This window comes from Cinclus cinclus, chromosome 9 (assembly GCF_963662255.1).
Source record: "Cinclus cinclus chromosome 9, bCinCin1.1, whole genome shotgun sequence".
Taxonomy (NCBI): Eukaryota; Metazoa; Chordata; class Aves; order Passeriformes; family Cinclidae; genus Cinclus; species Cinclus cinclus.
In genome coordinates, this window is record NC_085054.1 from 19,087,172 (window position 1) to 19,103,901 (window position 16,730).

A 16,730-nucleotide genomic window follows, 5' to 3' on the forward strand; every position below is an offset into this window, starting at 1 on the left:
CTGGAAACTCATCACTCAAACTGCAGAAGTAGCAGTCTAGGTAAAGGAATTATAAACAAAATCAGGGCAGGATTGAGGATGCTTTGAAATATACTTCTCTTCTGCTATTTCTGCTGCTATGAAGTAGAGAAGCCACAAAAATGATGACTATACAATGCACACTACAGACAGTCCTGATAACATCTTAAATACACAAATATGATTTGTGTTCCTGATGTCTGGGGAAGGGAATAAAGATACATGGCAATTACATTAGTGACATATAAATATGAAGAAAAAAGAACATAATGATATTTTATTTGCAGAACAAAGCCTGACAATACAATGAAATATTCTATAGTGAATGCTGCAACAAAAATGCTACTGGGCATTAGTGAGGCCAGCCTGGCACCAGAAGCAATACTGTTGGTGATGCCAATGCTGCCCATTAATTCTTCAACTGTGTGGGGTCCTACCATTTGTAAACACATCATCTTTGTGGTGCAAAACCAACTGTGTCTGGCTTAAGCAGCTCACAGGTTTGTCTACCCACCAGGCTCCTGGGACATTCACAAACGCTCAAGTGGGACAGGACATTCACAAACGCTCAAGAGCAAGACTGGAAGCAAAAGGCAGAACTTGAAAATGTGTTCAGTCCATTTCTCTGAGTATCAGAACAAGACATCTCATGCTATATTCTACTGCAGGTCTGCTGAATGATGCCATTCCTGTACCTGCCAGTGATGAAACCAGCAAGAGTCAGCACCATCATAAAACATCATTGAGAGTTTCACTGGGAGTGGCCCAGCTGCAGGTACTAAAAAGCATTTTGAGTCTTGTCTTGGCCTGACAGAAATATTATGTGTGACCTTATTAAGTGCTAGAAACTTCAAACTTTCTTATGATAAGGTGAGAACATTTAGGAGTTCAGGAGACAAATATTAAAATTCTTGTCTGTTTCCCACACCCCCTCATAACCAGATTATCCTTTTTAATATCTTTGGGGTTGTGTTTTTTCATTCACATGAGATTTCCCCTTGGGTTTTTACCTAGCCTAAGGACTCCATATAATGAATCAAATTAAATTTCTGGCAGCAATGGGCTACATCTCAGGTAAAGACAAAAAAAAATATTTAAAAGTATCACCAGTGTCAAAACAAAAAGAAGAAAGAGCATCCCATGGATGAAAGATATCACAAGTTCAGATCACTAGGCTAGACTTCAGAGGTAGGGAAGGAGCTAACACCAAGCATATCCCACATCAAAACACAGGACTTGCAGGAGATGAAAAAGTCACACAGCAGTTACACAGGAACCCCACCCATTTCCCAGAAGCTGTAAATCTTCACATTCCTTGCACACACTTTGCCACTGTCCTAACCCTCTGGGCCATAAAAAACCAACATGTAGCACACGTGAAATCATGTAGCAGCTGGAAGTCTGGAGGGAGATTCTGGTGCACTCCAGCTCCCTCCACACTGCCTCTCCTGGGCACGGACAACCTGTGCAAGGTGCCATGTAAACCCTACAGTATAAAGCAGATGGACAGGAGGACAAACCTTGCCCAAGGCTGGTAAAACTTGGAGCCCTGTCTTCTACCTCCTCAGACAAAAGGGGGTATTTTCTCTGAACTGCACCCATCTGCACAGGGAAAAAGAATGAAAAGCAACAAACAAAATTTAAAAAAAAAAATCAAACAAACAAAAAACCCAAAATATAAGAAGATGGAAAAGAACAGAAAAAATTAAAAATACGTAAAGTGAGACAAGGAAAAAGAAGAGATGGGAAGGAAAAGAAGAAAAGAGAGAGACAGGAGCTTTTCAAAGCACAGGTTCTCAGAAGCCACTGCCAGCTACAGGGTGGATCACTTTACCACATGCATGGAATCTGCTGTCAAAACAATTTTGATTTTTAACTCTCAGTTCTTCAGCTGTTGCTGGGAATTTTTCATTGCATCTTCTACCAGGACAGAAGGAAAGTTCTTTTAGTTCAATTAGAAAATGAGCGTAATATCCAGCAGTATCAAAATATAATGACCAAACCAGCTAGTCTCAATAGACTGTAAGTATTCCAACTTCTGCAATGGCTAAAAAGGTTGTTTTTTTGTTTTTTTTAAAGATTGCTCCACTTCTCTTAAAAGACTGAGAGGGAGCCATGGTACATGACTGAAAGATTAGCTAATCAGACTCAAATTGAATGCATTTGGAGAACAGCCTGGTGCCCAAAGTTCACATTCCAGCTGGGCTGAGTCCCAGTCCTCTTCCACCCCAGACCTTGGCAGCGCTGCCCACACCACAATGGACTCAGAGCAAAAGGGCATTTAGGAATCACTGGGCCACTCAGGCTCCAGGAGGGCACAACCAGTACCAGTGAGCTTTTAGCACCAGGATAATCAGCATTTTATATCCACTGCTGTTCAGGTTTACAAATAATCTGAATGAGATTAATCACAAAAGACCACATAAATAAGATGTCCTGCCCTGGGCAGGTCTCTGACAGAGAACAGGGGTCACATGTCTGTCAGACTGAGCCATCGTGCCCAGGACACCAAAAGACAAGTTAATGGCTGCTTTGTAAGATCAGGGCATGGAAAGTTATCCTTCTGCCTCCTGTACCATCATGAATCCCAGTGTTGTCCCAAGGTATCTTGAATTCTCTGGAAATAAGAAGCAGCACACCCTGCCTTTTCAAGCATGTTATAAATGCCTAGAAGGACAAGTCGTTTTGCTATGCACCTCAATCACCCCATCAGGTTTTGTCTTCAATTCACCAAGATCCAAGCCAGCTATAAAAGTGCAATTACAACCACAAGGCTGAGAGAAATTTATTAAATAGGTCAGTTTATCAAGACAACAAACCTATTAAGAATCCAGGAACATGGAGAAATTAGACACACGGCACTCTATTATTCTAACAGGTTTTGATACTGGTGAACATTACAGTGAAATATCAAACTAATTCAAGGTGGGGGGAGGAGGATAAAGCAAAGGGGTAGATTAGGAGGTAGCAGGATCATGGGGTAATTTAGGAGGTAAGAAAAACAGATACGCCTTTGTAAACCTCAAGCAACACATGCCCAAGAGATAAAGACAATATTCTTACAAAGGACTAAATTGATACACAATACCTCAGGGATTTACTTAATTATTTCTATTAGAGAATTACTCTAGGGAGGCAACTATCAATGCAACAGCTACTGAGTATTTCAGGTTGCTATTTTTCTCCAAACAGAAGATTGCAAATCAATTTTCACTAACTTCAGTGCGACTGCTGCTCAGGCAGATTCTTCAGGAGTGAGCAGTGCTAGAGCTCTTATTACTGTACAAGAGCCCTATTGATATCAATGTTTATGCAAAACAAGGCATTAAGTGCTGTTTGAGGCACCCAGTACCTGGCCCCATGTGGCTGAGCACCTTAAAAATCCCATCCTATACAAACATTACTCAAATCTATTTTCCAAGTGGACAAAAGTAAAACAAGCAGCACATAACCATAGGAGAGCTGACACAGATCCATCTGCATTCCAGGTAGTTCATCTCTCCTTCTTGATGAATAAAGACAGTGCTGCTTGAAGAGAAGGAAAGCACAGTGCAAGGACTTGATTAACACACTGCTGAGAATCTGTCTCTAAATCAGTCATCACTTACATATATTAAGCCATGCTGAGGCTGAGATGGAACATACAGTACTACTTCTCCTACTGTGTGACTAACTTCTTGTTGAATGCCATTCAAATTGCCAACAAGAAAGCATCTCTACGAGGTGCTAGGAGATCTCCACAAGATTGAAGTTGATTCCCTGTTACAACAAGAAATTGTTTTTAGCCCTGCTGAAGTGAGTTTTTTATGAAAGGGAGAGAGACTGGTCTTCATACCAATGTCTTCTGATAAATGGTTAAACTGAAATGCTACTTTCAAGAGAGCCACCGTGCAGGAGCAGATCAATCATCTACCATTAACATGCACTGACAGAGAGAAAGGCCAAGACATGCAGACTTCTCAGAAGTGAGGGATGAGGAGTATTAATGTAACGCTGTTATGATGGAGACACTGAAAAGGGTTGAGCAAGAAGGAGCCCTGAATCAGAGACACAAACAAAAGATGTGCTGAGGTAGTTCAGAATTTTGCTATCAGAGGTCTTGTGCAGGTTTCCAGTAGCATTTGGAGAGAAAAGTGATCAGTGCATTTCAGTTTCTCTTGTAATGAGGTTACTGACACAAGACAAAAAAAAAAAAAAGCATTTAATTTTCGTGGTACCTTAACACTCACCCACTCACATTGAGTTAATAAACTACTAAGACTTAACTGTATCCTTGAACAAGGAACCTCAGAAAGTTACAATAAAACAGGTTTGGATGGGAAAACAGGAGTAAAACCAGCCTCAGCCTCAGTCCACGGGCTTGTTTGATGTTTGTATATGGCATTCTTATCCCCTACTCCTGGTCCCCCACCCACTCCCACACACAATCCTCATCCCTTTTTAAGTCTGATTCAGAGTCCAATAAACTCTCTTGTGAAATTCCCTGTCCCTTAGCCCATGTCTTACAAAAATGCCAGTGCTTACCCAAGACTATCTGCACTGAGGGCAGCTGGTCTCCTCACATGACTTCAGTTAAGCATCTGCAACCCACAGGCTGCAGCTCTTCCCATGCACCGCCCGTACAAGTCTGTGGGTCAGCTGGGCACTGGCTCCCATGGGCCAGAGAATAAATCCCACTCTTATCTCTGTCCTGAATGCAAGGGAGATTACTGATAAACAGTACACTTTTTTCTCAGTTAAGTATTAGAAAGCCTCATTCACATGTAAAGCAATGCTTACGTGAATTCTAGAGCTGAGTGTTTTCAGAGGCTGAAAGTGCATCAAAGCCAACACATGGAAAAGGCTGGCCTGAAGACAGATACACTTACATGCAGAGAGAAGAGGACATACTTCCATGCAGTGAAACACATTTGGAACCTGTCCCAGAATAATACAAGGACATAAACGTGAAGACAAATACAGTCATCCCCTCTCCAATAAATCCAAAAGCAGTTCCTCTACAGCTAACTGATCACAGAACACATGAAAAACCCTTTCTTTTAAAGCAGTCGGGATTTGTAGTTGGTGGAGGATCACCTATTCACTGTGTTCTGCTTCCAGCAGTATGCTGCCTTTGGAAACAAGTAAATTCTCAAACACAGGATTTCTTTTTCTCCCCTCCCTCAGCATTGGATAACTTTTTAATACAATGCAATAATTAGCACTTTCTTATTCCAATCAAACCTCAATTCAAGAAGCCAAGATCATTGCCTCTAGCTGATCCGACTCACAGAGGTACCAACTATACTCATATTTTTGACATGGATGCTTTCTCTTCTGAAAGACAGACTCCTCCAGGTAGCAAAGAGAAGTAAGAGCCTGCTTTGCAAATCGAGTGACCCCAGAAGAATTACCTTAAAAAGCAGTTCAGTTAAGACTGAACAATGACAACTACTTTACTCCTGTCACCTTATGAATTTAGAAACAGCAGACTGAATTAACCCTTCCATGAAGTCTGAGTAGCATAGCCTCGGACCAGAGAGTCTGGGGACAGAAAAATCCAGCAATTACAGGAGAAGATAATTCAGACAAACTCATGCATCCTCAGCTAGGAAATCCAACAAGCTGGGCGTCCCCCAAAAGGAACCTACTACCAAGGATTTCACTCTCTTGAGAAAGAGGAGCTTTTAACAGGCCCCAGAGCATTATAAAAGTGCCCAGGAGTCAACACAAGAGTCACCCTGCTTTAAATGTCGGTGGGTCATAACAAGAGTATATGATTTCTCCTGGTTTGGAAACAATTTGGAGAGGATTAAAAGCAGAAAAGCTTCCACAAAGTAAAACTTGCTTAAGTACTATAGTTTAAAATGCCCTGAAAAAGAGGGGAAAGGTGATATACATCCTAACCAGCCCTTCTTCTATGACTGTTGGATATAAAGTACCATCTCGTCACACAGTCACAAATGCATTCACATCCACTCCTGCTCCACAAAACCCATGCTGATGTGACTGTCAGTGTGAAGTCACAGAAAATCTTAACTCCTTCTTCTTGACTTTTCAGGTCTTCACTTGTCTTTGCCTCTGGTAGTTTGAAGGAAGAAATAGGGCTTGTGTGCATTAGGGGGGGCAGAGCTGAACCCAGTGGATTTCCACGGCAACGAGATACAGCCCCAGTGAGGAAGGTCTGTTAATAGCTGTGAGGCAATGTGCTCAGCAGAACAGATTTTTCTATCAAACAGCCAGAGATAGCAGCTTGAGTAAGGAATCTGATGCTTGGCCTTGTACAACCCCACTGAATTCAGCCCGTGCTACCCCAGTGGAAGCCACAACCAGAGACTGTTAGTAGGAAATAAACAGGCAACGTGGAGAGACACTCCACCTTCGAAGACAAAGCAAGAGTGCTCCTAGAACATTCCTCATAAACTGAACATTTATTGCCAAACCATAGGAAAACTCCAGCATTACTATGGAAGTGAAAGTAACTGTGCAATGCACAGATTTGTGCATACTGTACCATCACCTACTGCCCATGCTTCTACCTTTGACAAGTGCACATTCATACACAAGCCAACCCCTTACAACCTGCTATTTGGAAAGGGAGGAAGCTGTAATTGCTCCAAATTTTCTGAGGGAGTCAATCATTTGGCCTTTGTAATTTAGGCTCCTTCCCATTAAAATACAGTTACCAACACTTCCCAACACGATGATATTTTATTCATTTGTTTCTTCCAAACTCTGCTCATAACAGACTGCTAAATCATCTAGCCACAATCATGATGGGATTTGCCTTCCCATGTAAGGATACAGTCTCCAAACACACTGATTTCAACAGGACAAGTCCCAGTTTATAAAGCAAAAAGCTCACATGAGGATTTGCAAGACCAGATCCCCAGTGGGGAAGAGCTGAGGCCATTAGCAAACTTTTTCAAGTCAAGCAGAAAAACACCAACTGTCCCACTCACAGTGTATGCTCTGCTGGAAATGCACAAAAAGCCATTTATATCAAACATAACAAAAACACGTCGCGTACAGTTTATAAAAATATCTGTAACAAGCTAAGAACAAAGACAGAAACTCTCCAAGTAGGCTTAACCAGTCTGGGGGGAGAAGAGAGTAATTTCATGGGCTATTTTGTATAGCAGAACAGTGACAGCCTCATCCTGATGAGGTTTTATTTAAGTCCTACAACTTTTCTTGCCACTGCAATAGGCAGAACTCAAAAACCCCAGAACTCAAAGACTCAAAGCAGGCACCAAGCACTAGGCTTTATTTTGTATTACGTGTTAGGGCTGTAAAACTACCAAATGCCTGATTTTAATAAACAATCCCCATTTACACATAAGCATCAGGGCTGACTATGACAAGCTCATCCTTGCTCAGAGTCCTGCACATCAGAAGGGTGACAACTGCCTCACAGCTTCAACATTTTACATGTGGTAAGCTGAAAGCACGAGTCCCAAGGCTGCTTGTTTTGCTTGAAGAGTGGCGCCTTGTACTCCTGTTGTTTATACAGATATGGTAATTAAAAATTGCACTGTAATGCATTTGATAATAGTCTTATTGTTCCTGTGAACTGAACTGCTTCAGTTAAACATGATATCACAGCTAAATAACGACCTGCATTTATACTTTTTTTTTTCTTTTTATCCTGCCTGTACAGGAACTCCAGGCTTTTTCACCATAGAGATTTCTAGCACATCTCAGAGCAAAACACCTTCCTGCTAAACCAAAAGCCTACACCACATTCCCTTGGAGCATGCTCTCCTAAGATGCCTAAGTACCAACACTGAACCCAGACTGCCACACAAGGATAACCTCTACCTCATAAAACCAGCCAGACTTTCTACACATTTCTCAGTAGAACAGCAGCATGCTCAGATGCTTTTCCATGGGTGTGCTTAGCACAGGGCTGATTACATTAAATACAACTTAAGGGCGCTAGCTAGCAGGGCTGGCTGACAGTGTCATGGGAACCCAGTAAGACACACTTCTTGTATGTTGAGAGCCTTAACTTGGAGCAGAAACGAGGTAACACCACAGCTACAGAAAAAATAAAAAAAAAGATTACAGGCTAGTCACCTCATTGCACACCATCCCACACAGCAGCAGGTAACCCAGGAGTTCAGCTGGAAGTCCTGTCAGCCTTACAGCCTCAGGAAGGCCTATGGAAGTCAGACTACCCCACTCACCCTTGCCCTCCAATGCTGAGCACACATCCAAATCACCCAGGGCTTGCCTACCTGCTTCAGGAGGAACTTATCCTCTGCGTTGATCTTGAGGGAGATGGCCAGGTGGATGGCGGAGAGCACCACCCCGCTGATGACCGCAGCTCTCATCCGCACCGGCAGCAGCGTGTAGATGCTGTAGATAAAGAAGACGGTCCACCAGATGCCCTCTGAGGCACTCCTGGGCCACACCAGCAGAACCCCTACTACTTGCACTGCCAGGATGACCAGGATGACAGAGTAGCATGCCAACCACATGTGGTCCTGGTGGAAGTTGTTGCGGTTGCACACCATGCACAGCACCACCATCAGCACGATGGCCAGGGAGAGCACCACTACATAGGATACCTCATAGCGGCCGTGTGCGGCATGGAAGATCAGCATGACCACACAGACCAGCACCAGCACGGCCATAAGCATCGTGAGGCTGCTCTGGTTTAGTCGAAAGAAGTAGCGCTGATAGAGACGTTCCAGTTTCTCAGACTGGAACTTCTTGGACCTGAAGATTTGCAGCAGGCTACTGCAACAACTGCCCATGGAGAAGGCCGCCTCGGAGTCCCCCTCGTCCCCGTCCTCTTCTTCCAGCTCCTCAATCTTGGCCTTGATGCGTTTCTCATCCAGCCCCAACTCCACAGAGCGGGGCCGTACCTCCCCCTGCTCCCCCAGCTGCCGGGGGCTGGCATTGTTGGGGGCAGCGGGGGAATCACTGCCGGGAGGGTGGCGGGACCGGTGACGTCGGCTGTCGTCACCGTGCTCCTGCCAGGCGGATTTGGACCTAAAGCTCATCATCCTGCAGCCGCTTTCCCCGCGGTTCCGGGGCTCGTAGTCTTCCTCGCTCCTCCACCTGCTCGACATGCGGGAGGCCTTCTTGCCCGAGGACCTGTTGGGAGGCGGCGGGTAGGAGTAGCCATTGGCCCGGGCCTCCGCCTCGCCCCAGGCAGAGCGGTGCTGCTCGGTGCCTGCCCAGGGCGCGGGACCGCCGAAGCCCGGGGGGCTGACGCTGTTGGACCGGGACATGCCCTGAGGGACGGGGCGCAGGGGATGAGCGGATGAGCCGCCGGGAGAAAACCCCAAAAGGCAGCAGGGAAGGAGTAAAAAAAAAAAAAAAAAAAAAAAAAAAAAGAAGGGGGGGAAAAAAGAAAAAAAAATTAAGAAAGAAAAAAGGCAAAACCCTCAAACGCCCCCAAAGTCTCCGGAACGGCCGGGCGTCCCCAGAGCCGGGGTGTGCCCGGCGGGACGCTCAGGACAGTGCCATCGCCGGCCCCGGCACTTCGACACCGCCGAGCGCGCTCGGCACCGCGGGGACCGGGACGCCCCCGGCTCACGGCCGCTCGCCCTCAGCCGCGCCGCGGCGGCCGCAGGGGCTCGGGGCGCCGAGAGGGAGCCGCATCGCAGCGCGCCCGCACCGCTCCGGCCCGGCCCCCCGACGCTCGGGGCCGGGCGCAGGGCGGGCGCTTCGCCGCGGGCCGGTCGGCGGGGAGCTGGCGGAGGCTCAGGCTCGCAGGGATGTCGCAGCCGGCGGCGGCGGGAGCATCCCCTGCCCGAGGGGCGCGGCGGGGGGGCTGCCCGGGGCGGACCGGGCTGCGGCGGCGCTCCCGGCTCGCCTCGCCTCCCAGCGGCGGAGCCCCGGCGGTAAGGCACGGCTAGCGGCGGCCGCCCCGCTCATGCACCCGGCCGCCGCTCCCGCTACGCCGCGGTGCCTTCGGGCGGCCGCGGCGCCTCTCCCACACGCACCGGGGGAGAAGGGAGAAACCGGCAAATCTCAAAAATCGGAAGGGTGAGGGGAGAGAAAAAATCCCAAAAAACCCGAGAAGGAGCGGTGGCGAGGGCTCGGCGCCGGCTCCCCCGCGCTGCCGGCGGGGCTGTGGCGGTGCCGGTGCGGGGCTGTGGCGGCTGCGGCGGCGGCCCCGCGCGCGGCTCTCCCGGGGACGGCGGCGCCGCGTCCCGGCCGCGCTTTGTGCTCCCCATTCAGCCGCGCGCCGGCCGCCCCGCCCCCTCCCGCCCCCATTGGCCCGGCCCCGCCGCCGCGCTCTCCCATTGGCCGCCGCCGCCGCCGCCCCGCCAATGCGCGCGCCCGGGGCGGGGCGCCTTAACCCCTTCGGCGCCGCCCGGGGCCGGCTCCGAGCGCGGCCCCAGAGCTCCCGCGCGGGGCCAGCCGCCTCCTGCTCCGCACGGCGCGAGCGGCAGCATCGGGCAGCGCCGCCCGAACGCTGAACAGAAGAAAATCAAGCCCCAGAAAACCCTCCCGCAACATCAGCACCTGCTACAGGACCTACCTTAACACAGAAATTAAGGGTAAAGCGCACGTACAGGTAGGTTTACCTTGTTTTTTCAGCCACTTAAGCTACAGCCCTCACCTTCACCCGACAGCGCTGTGACACCGTTTTATGGCGTATTCCCTAACCTGGGAGCGAGGCGTGACGACACCACAGCAGTTCCTAAGTTTCAGTCTCCAGACTCTTCCACAGTGTTCTTTTAGGTGAACCACTCTTTCTGCAGATGCGAGTGAGCTAATTAATGATTTACAGTGTTTTGAAGGTAAGCATCATATGTACTAAGAATAATATTATTGTTTGATGTTCTGCATCATGTTTTATTAAAAACAAACTGTCAAATCAGTTAACTGCTTTGCTCAAGTTGCTGAAACTGGTAATTGTCTAGACATTTGTTCAAACATTGAAAATCCCTGCTCACAAGTAGTCCTTAGCAGTAGTAGTCCTGAAGCTGTGGTTATCAAGGGACAGAGATAAGCAACGTTTGTAGAGGTAATATTGCTGGACACAGTTGGGAAAAAAAAGCCAAGCCAGATAACCTTCCAAACAGAAGCCCTTCACGTGTCCTGTACACGTGTGCGCAACTCCACAAACTACAGCAGTTTAGGCCTCTTTGTGCATTTCAGTGGTTTGTAAAACCCTATGTTGAATTTTCAGCAGCTTCTTCCACAGAGCATCTTTTAATTACCTGGAATTCACGGTTAATACACACAACTATGTCAGTGGGGCTCACTTACATGGCACTTTCTTGACAGATGCTACACACTGCAGCTGATCACGACTGGACTCACAGTTTCCTTTCCATGAGGAGAATTTTTTATACATGAACACCACTGCCGTTCAGATGGGATTTACCATTTCTTGTGATGTTATACAACACCGTCACTATGCATACACTACTTTTGTTCTACTCGAGTAGAACACTCAAGAACTGCGTGGTTGGTTACTCTGGCTGCACACTGCCTGAACCCAGGGGATTATGACAGTGAAACAATTCTTCAGTGAGCTGTAAACTGGGACAGGTCTTTTTGTTTTGTACACAAAGTCCCATTTTGGAGTTCTTCTCTCAAAGCCAGCAGTAAAACATCTCACTTTTCCACACTAAAACCAAGCAAAATGAAAAAGGTGATCCACAAAATAAACTGGTGACCCTAAAATGAATTCTGCTTCACAGAAAATTACTATGAAGGCAAGCATGTATAGCATCCACACCTTGTTACATTTAGTTCTGGATATCAACAAAGCATTGCTCACATAACAGATCAAGCAATTTTAAGGTTTTTATATTTCACCATTGTAACTAAATGAGGTCTTACTTAGCTTTTGCATTATGATAGCCTCTGGAAGCCTGAAGCCTAGGCAGGACTCCAGTCACAGTAAGCTATAGCCCCTTTTCCAGAAAGTTTATATACAGAGGTACCAGGAAAATGGTAGTTTCAATTCTAGAATATCATTCCTGCTTCTTGTCACTATGTCATTTAGTTTGACATACAGTTTTGCTTTTCTGTACTGTCCTAAGAATTGATAATCAACTTTAGCATGTTTTAGAAAAAAAATCAGCCAGAGGGGAAAAAAAGTTTTGTTCTTGCTACAGGGGAAAACAAGTCTTCAACCAAAAGTGTGTAACTTTAGAAATATGTAGGTAAATATGAGGTGTTGAGTTTAAAGAGAGGTAAAGGAGCATTTGGAAGAGATTATGCAGAAAATCTCTGAAAACAACAAGGATGTTAAGAAGCTAAAAAATATCTTAGAAGCTAAGAGCAGCACCAACTAAATGGGTACTTCACCCAGTGAGGACATATAGGACTATGACAAAGAAGATTACACATGGATAGTAAAAAGTCTTTAATGACCACTTCTAGCTGATGATGTCACTGGATCACACAGAACCGTAGTAGAACAAAGGCAACAAGCAGGATATTTTAATATTAAGGATACAGACCATAATACAGACAGCTTATCTACAGCTTTCCTTCTAGTTTCTTCAAGTCCTGGCTCTCGTTTCTAATTCAGGAACCTCATTACAAATAGCAGTAACATACAATGTTTGTCTCAGCCAAAAAAGTTATGCATGAAAGCAAAACACTGCATATTCTGGGTGGCTGTAAAGTAATTTAAGAATGCCTAGTACTTGATTACAAAATCATTCAGGCAATCATTCTTTGTTAATGAATTATACATAGATTGAAGTTGCCTTTTTCTTTCACAACTTAGCCCAGCCACTTTCTGAAGGATGAGTGTAAAATTAAGGAGTTTCTATATCTCAGTCCCAACATGACTATGTACAAATTATGACCTTAATCTATACAAGTGTGCTTTGCATAGAAGTCCATATAAAATGAGAATATTTACTTGCTTTGTTCAGAGGTCAAACACAAATATCACAATACTGTGTAGAAAAAGAGAGAAACTTCCTACTCCTTATTCAGAAAAGCTAATGTTGCACCTTCCAGTCTAGCTTAGCCTCCACAAATTCTACCTGCTCCATCATGAAAGTTTTTTTTTTTTTTATTTTTTATTCTTTGTGGGTGGAGTAGTTGGGAAAAATTCCATTCAGTACCTTTAATCATATCTTTATAAAATTCTGAATTAAAATTGAACCATGCCTCTTTTTCAAAATGTATTTATCTGGTTAAAATAATACCTAAATGGAAGTAAACACATCAAAGATTTAGAGAATGCTTGCACAAAATCACTCAAATTATGTCACCCCCTCAAGAACCTTCAGGAAGCCATGAGTGAGTCAACAGAGAGCTACTGTGGCAGATCTAAACTTCTTCAACATACAAATTCACATAAATTCTGGTTTCAAATGTAGCCTCATAATTTGTATAAAAACATTTTTTGCTTTATTGTTATTACAAGAGGTGCAGTAGACAAACATTTGCATTCTTTTTTACATTATTTACTTCAAAGAGGGAATACCAACTAGATAGCAACCACAGAACAACTGTGTCACATTTCACTCTTCATGGTCTTCACGCACTATAAGATTCATAGAAGCATTAAATCCAGAATGTTAGAATATCCAAAGCAGCCCTCTGAAACCAAGAGATAATCACACAGTCCAGCTTGGAGCCATGAAATACTCAGATACTGTTACAAATTCTCTTGTTCCACACCACTCTTCTCCCAAGAATCCGATGATTCAAAATTAACAGAACCAAAAGTAAGAAAATAGTGAAAACACAAAACCACAGCGACTTAAACAAAAAAGCCCAACCCAAAACAATCTGACTCATTACTGACTTCTGGGGCTTTTTCAGGATACACAAGAAGCCTAGCAAGACAAGGTGCTTAGTGAATCACATTTATATATATATTTTTTTTTTTTCACAGCAACACCCATATTTTACCCCAAATGTAAAAATAAAATGTTCTGAATGACCATGCCGTTTAGTCCAAGCAAAGATGGGGCATAGATATATCTGCAAGTGCACATTTGCAATACAGGAGGATTGCATCATGAAATTCACTGTAACACATGTAATTTCTGTGGTCATTCCAGGGATTACACATAATTCTGACAATAAAGAAAAAAGCAGCCAAGGATTCCAGTTCTTGACACAGAATGTGAACACAGCAGCTCGTTTCTTAACTGTAGTGCAGATTTATCTGCTCACATTTGAGTAACAGCAAAGTAATGAAGAGGACTGAAATGTCTGTACTGAGTAGACTCCTGGAGGCTGCATGAAGCTCAAAGCACAACAGTAGTAGTCTTATGTCTTTCTGTAGGAATTTTTCATCTTCTTTCAGCAGTTTATTTCTTCAAAATCCAGTATGCTTAGGCCCCATCTGCAGCCATGCATCACCAGGAGCCTGAAGCTCAGCAGCCCATGAATGCTTACATCTGTCCCTCATCCGAACACACCTGTAAGCCTAGAGCAGGTTTCCACACATTGTCTGACTTGACAATACCGTTTGAAGAATAATTCAGCATTTTCAGACGGCAGAGTTTGCTTTTGCTAAAGGGCTCCAACAGTATCAACTGTCTTACTAAGTAACTACTTATTTAGTAACAGTATCCAGCCCTAAGTAAACCAACCAGCAATATTGGGCTTTCCATTTCACATCCATTTTCTTGCTGATGCAAGACAGCTTTCTCTGCGGTTCCAGTTAGCTAACAAAGCACTTTGTTTACTTAATTTGAATTGCACCAAAAAGCCGGGTAAGGAAACTCATTTGATACTCAAACCAGCAACTTTCCCAGCAGTAGTTTACACACAGGAACTGAGGACTAAAACAAAGCACCTAAGTCAGTGCATCCAGTTCCTTATAGTCTTGTAATAAACACCTGGAGGAAAATAATACAAACTTCATGTCATCAGCACACTAGACTAAACATTGCAGCATCCCCATTAAGTGCTGCTGTTCTGTCTTAATAAACAAACAAAAAATTCCTCCCAAAACCAAACACCGCCCTTGCCCCAAAGAACAACAACTACCACCACTGGATTCCAAAGGGAACAGGAAGCAAGTTTCATGTTTGGTTAATGCCCAAATATTCTTTGGGAAGCACACTGGTAGAGAGCTTTGTAACCTCCAGTACCTCTCCTCTTCCATCCCATCATTTTATCAAAGGTCACTATGTAGGGAAGACCAGCACTCATTATCTTTTCTTATCCAATAAGTGGATGTATTATACCTAAAGAAACCTTTAAATGGCCAACTGATTTCACAAAAGCCATCTAGTGTCAGGCTGATTGGAGGGTCCTCCACTTCCTATGTACTCCACAACTGGTGGTTTGTGGGCATGCTACATGTAGAAAAGAACGAAATGCTGATCTTTACATTGCCATCAACTTAAAACTAATGTTAAAGATACCTGAAATACCTGTATCCCTTTATATGTATTCTTCAGATTATCTCTGTAGAGTGAGACTCATCCACTGTCTTGCCCAAAAAGCTGAATGTAATTACACAGGAGCTACGATTCTGCAAGTTCAGGTGTTCAAACTATAAAATGTCAGTACTGAAGTTTTTCATATACATTTCCTGCAACTGGTAACAGTTCACAGAAGACTGCGCAGACTGTCTGTAACAGGAGTCAAAAACACAGGACAAAATGCAATTAATTGTTCACAATTCAACTGAATAAGCCTCTGCAAAAACTTCCACCAAAGATTTTCCCAATAATAACATTCCCATGTGGTACCAGGTAGCATAAAATTTCTGTGTACAAACTGCATAGAATAAATTAAATCTAGAGAGAGGCAGCTGTGACAGTTTGTGCAAGTATAACTAGACACAGAAATGTTTCTAAATATTGTGAAATATGGTCTCATAGTGGAAGACTGAAATAATATGCATCTACTTAAAACATTCAAAAAACTAAGATATAACACTAATAGCAACTTCTCTTTCCTTAATATTGGCACATTACCAATGTCAGCACATCAAAGAAAAAAAACAAACCTCTGACAACACTAATGCCCAAGCTAACTTGTGAGGCCATAGAAAGAGCTTTAGGATCTTTCACAGCTGTAAAGGAAAATATTACTCTGGAAATAAGTGATCGACAGTATTAAAGGAGTTACAAATTCTTCATCCACATTTGCAATTGCAGCTACTTCAAAGGTGGCCTCCAGAAACCACCTAAGAAGCTCTATTAATTATCTTACTACTGTAAGTCTTCTGACAAGTGTGGAAGAGCATTTGTTTAGGAGACAGGAAGCAGAATTTAAAAGCCACTTGATATTGAATGGAAGTTCCAGGCAGCTGGGTGGCTTGAATCAATCACTCCCAACTCTAGAAATGCTCAGTTCACATCACATGAAACTGAATCACACAGATATTCACACCTTTTTATTTTATATTCAGCAGCCCAGCACAGATCCCTCCTCTAGTCTTATGTCAAGAACTGCCAATACTTTTAATATGAGCCTTACACATTATTGTGACATTAACTTGCTGACAACCACAGAATCCTTAAGCTTTTCAGACTTTTTACTGTTACCCTATGGAATTAAAATTGATTCCACACACACTGTTTTCAAAATGCAGAGAGGAAACACAAATAGCCAGTGATAGTTACTGCAAGGCACAAATGGAGCTCAGCACCTCTCCATGGCAGAGCATTTCTGAGATTTTAATTACACAGCAGTGCTAAGTCACAGCCATCATGCGTAGGACATGTGCTGATGCTGGGCATGACAACAGCATTTCATCCCATCTTCAGTCAACAAAAAAATCACTGTAGTTGGGCAATCTTATGACAAGCATATGCCTAGAATAA

At 44.2% G+C, this 16,730-nt stretch overlaps 1 protein-coding gene across 1 annotated transcript in view; it reads right to left on the reverse strand.

The window, feature by feature from the left end:
• The window catches only part of ADCY5 (adenylate cyclase 5), a 199,309-nt gene extending 189,946 nt beyond the window's left edge, over positions 1-9,363 (reverse strand). Inside the window, exon 1 of the mRNA XM_062498190.1 lies at positions 8,238-9,363. Coding sequence (XP_062354174.1) covers positions 8,238-9,239 — 1,002 coding nt within the window. The 5' untranslated portion in view covers positions 9,240-9,363. The remainder of the gene's footprint in view (positions 1-8,237) is intronic.
• Between the last annotated feature and the right edge of the window lie 7,367 nt (positions 9,364-16,730).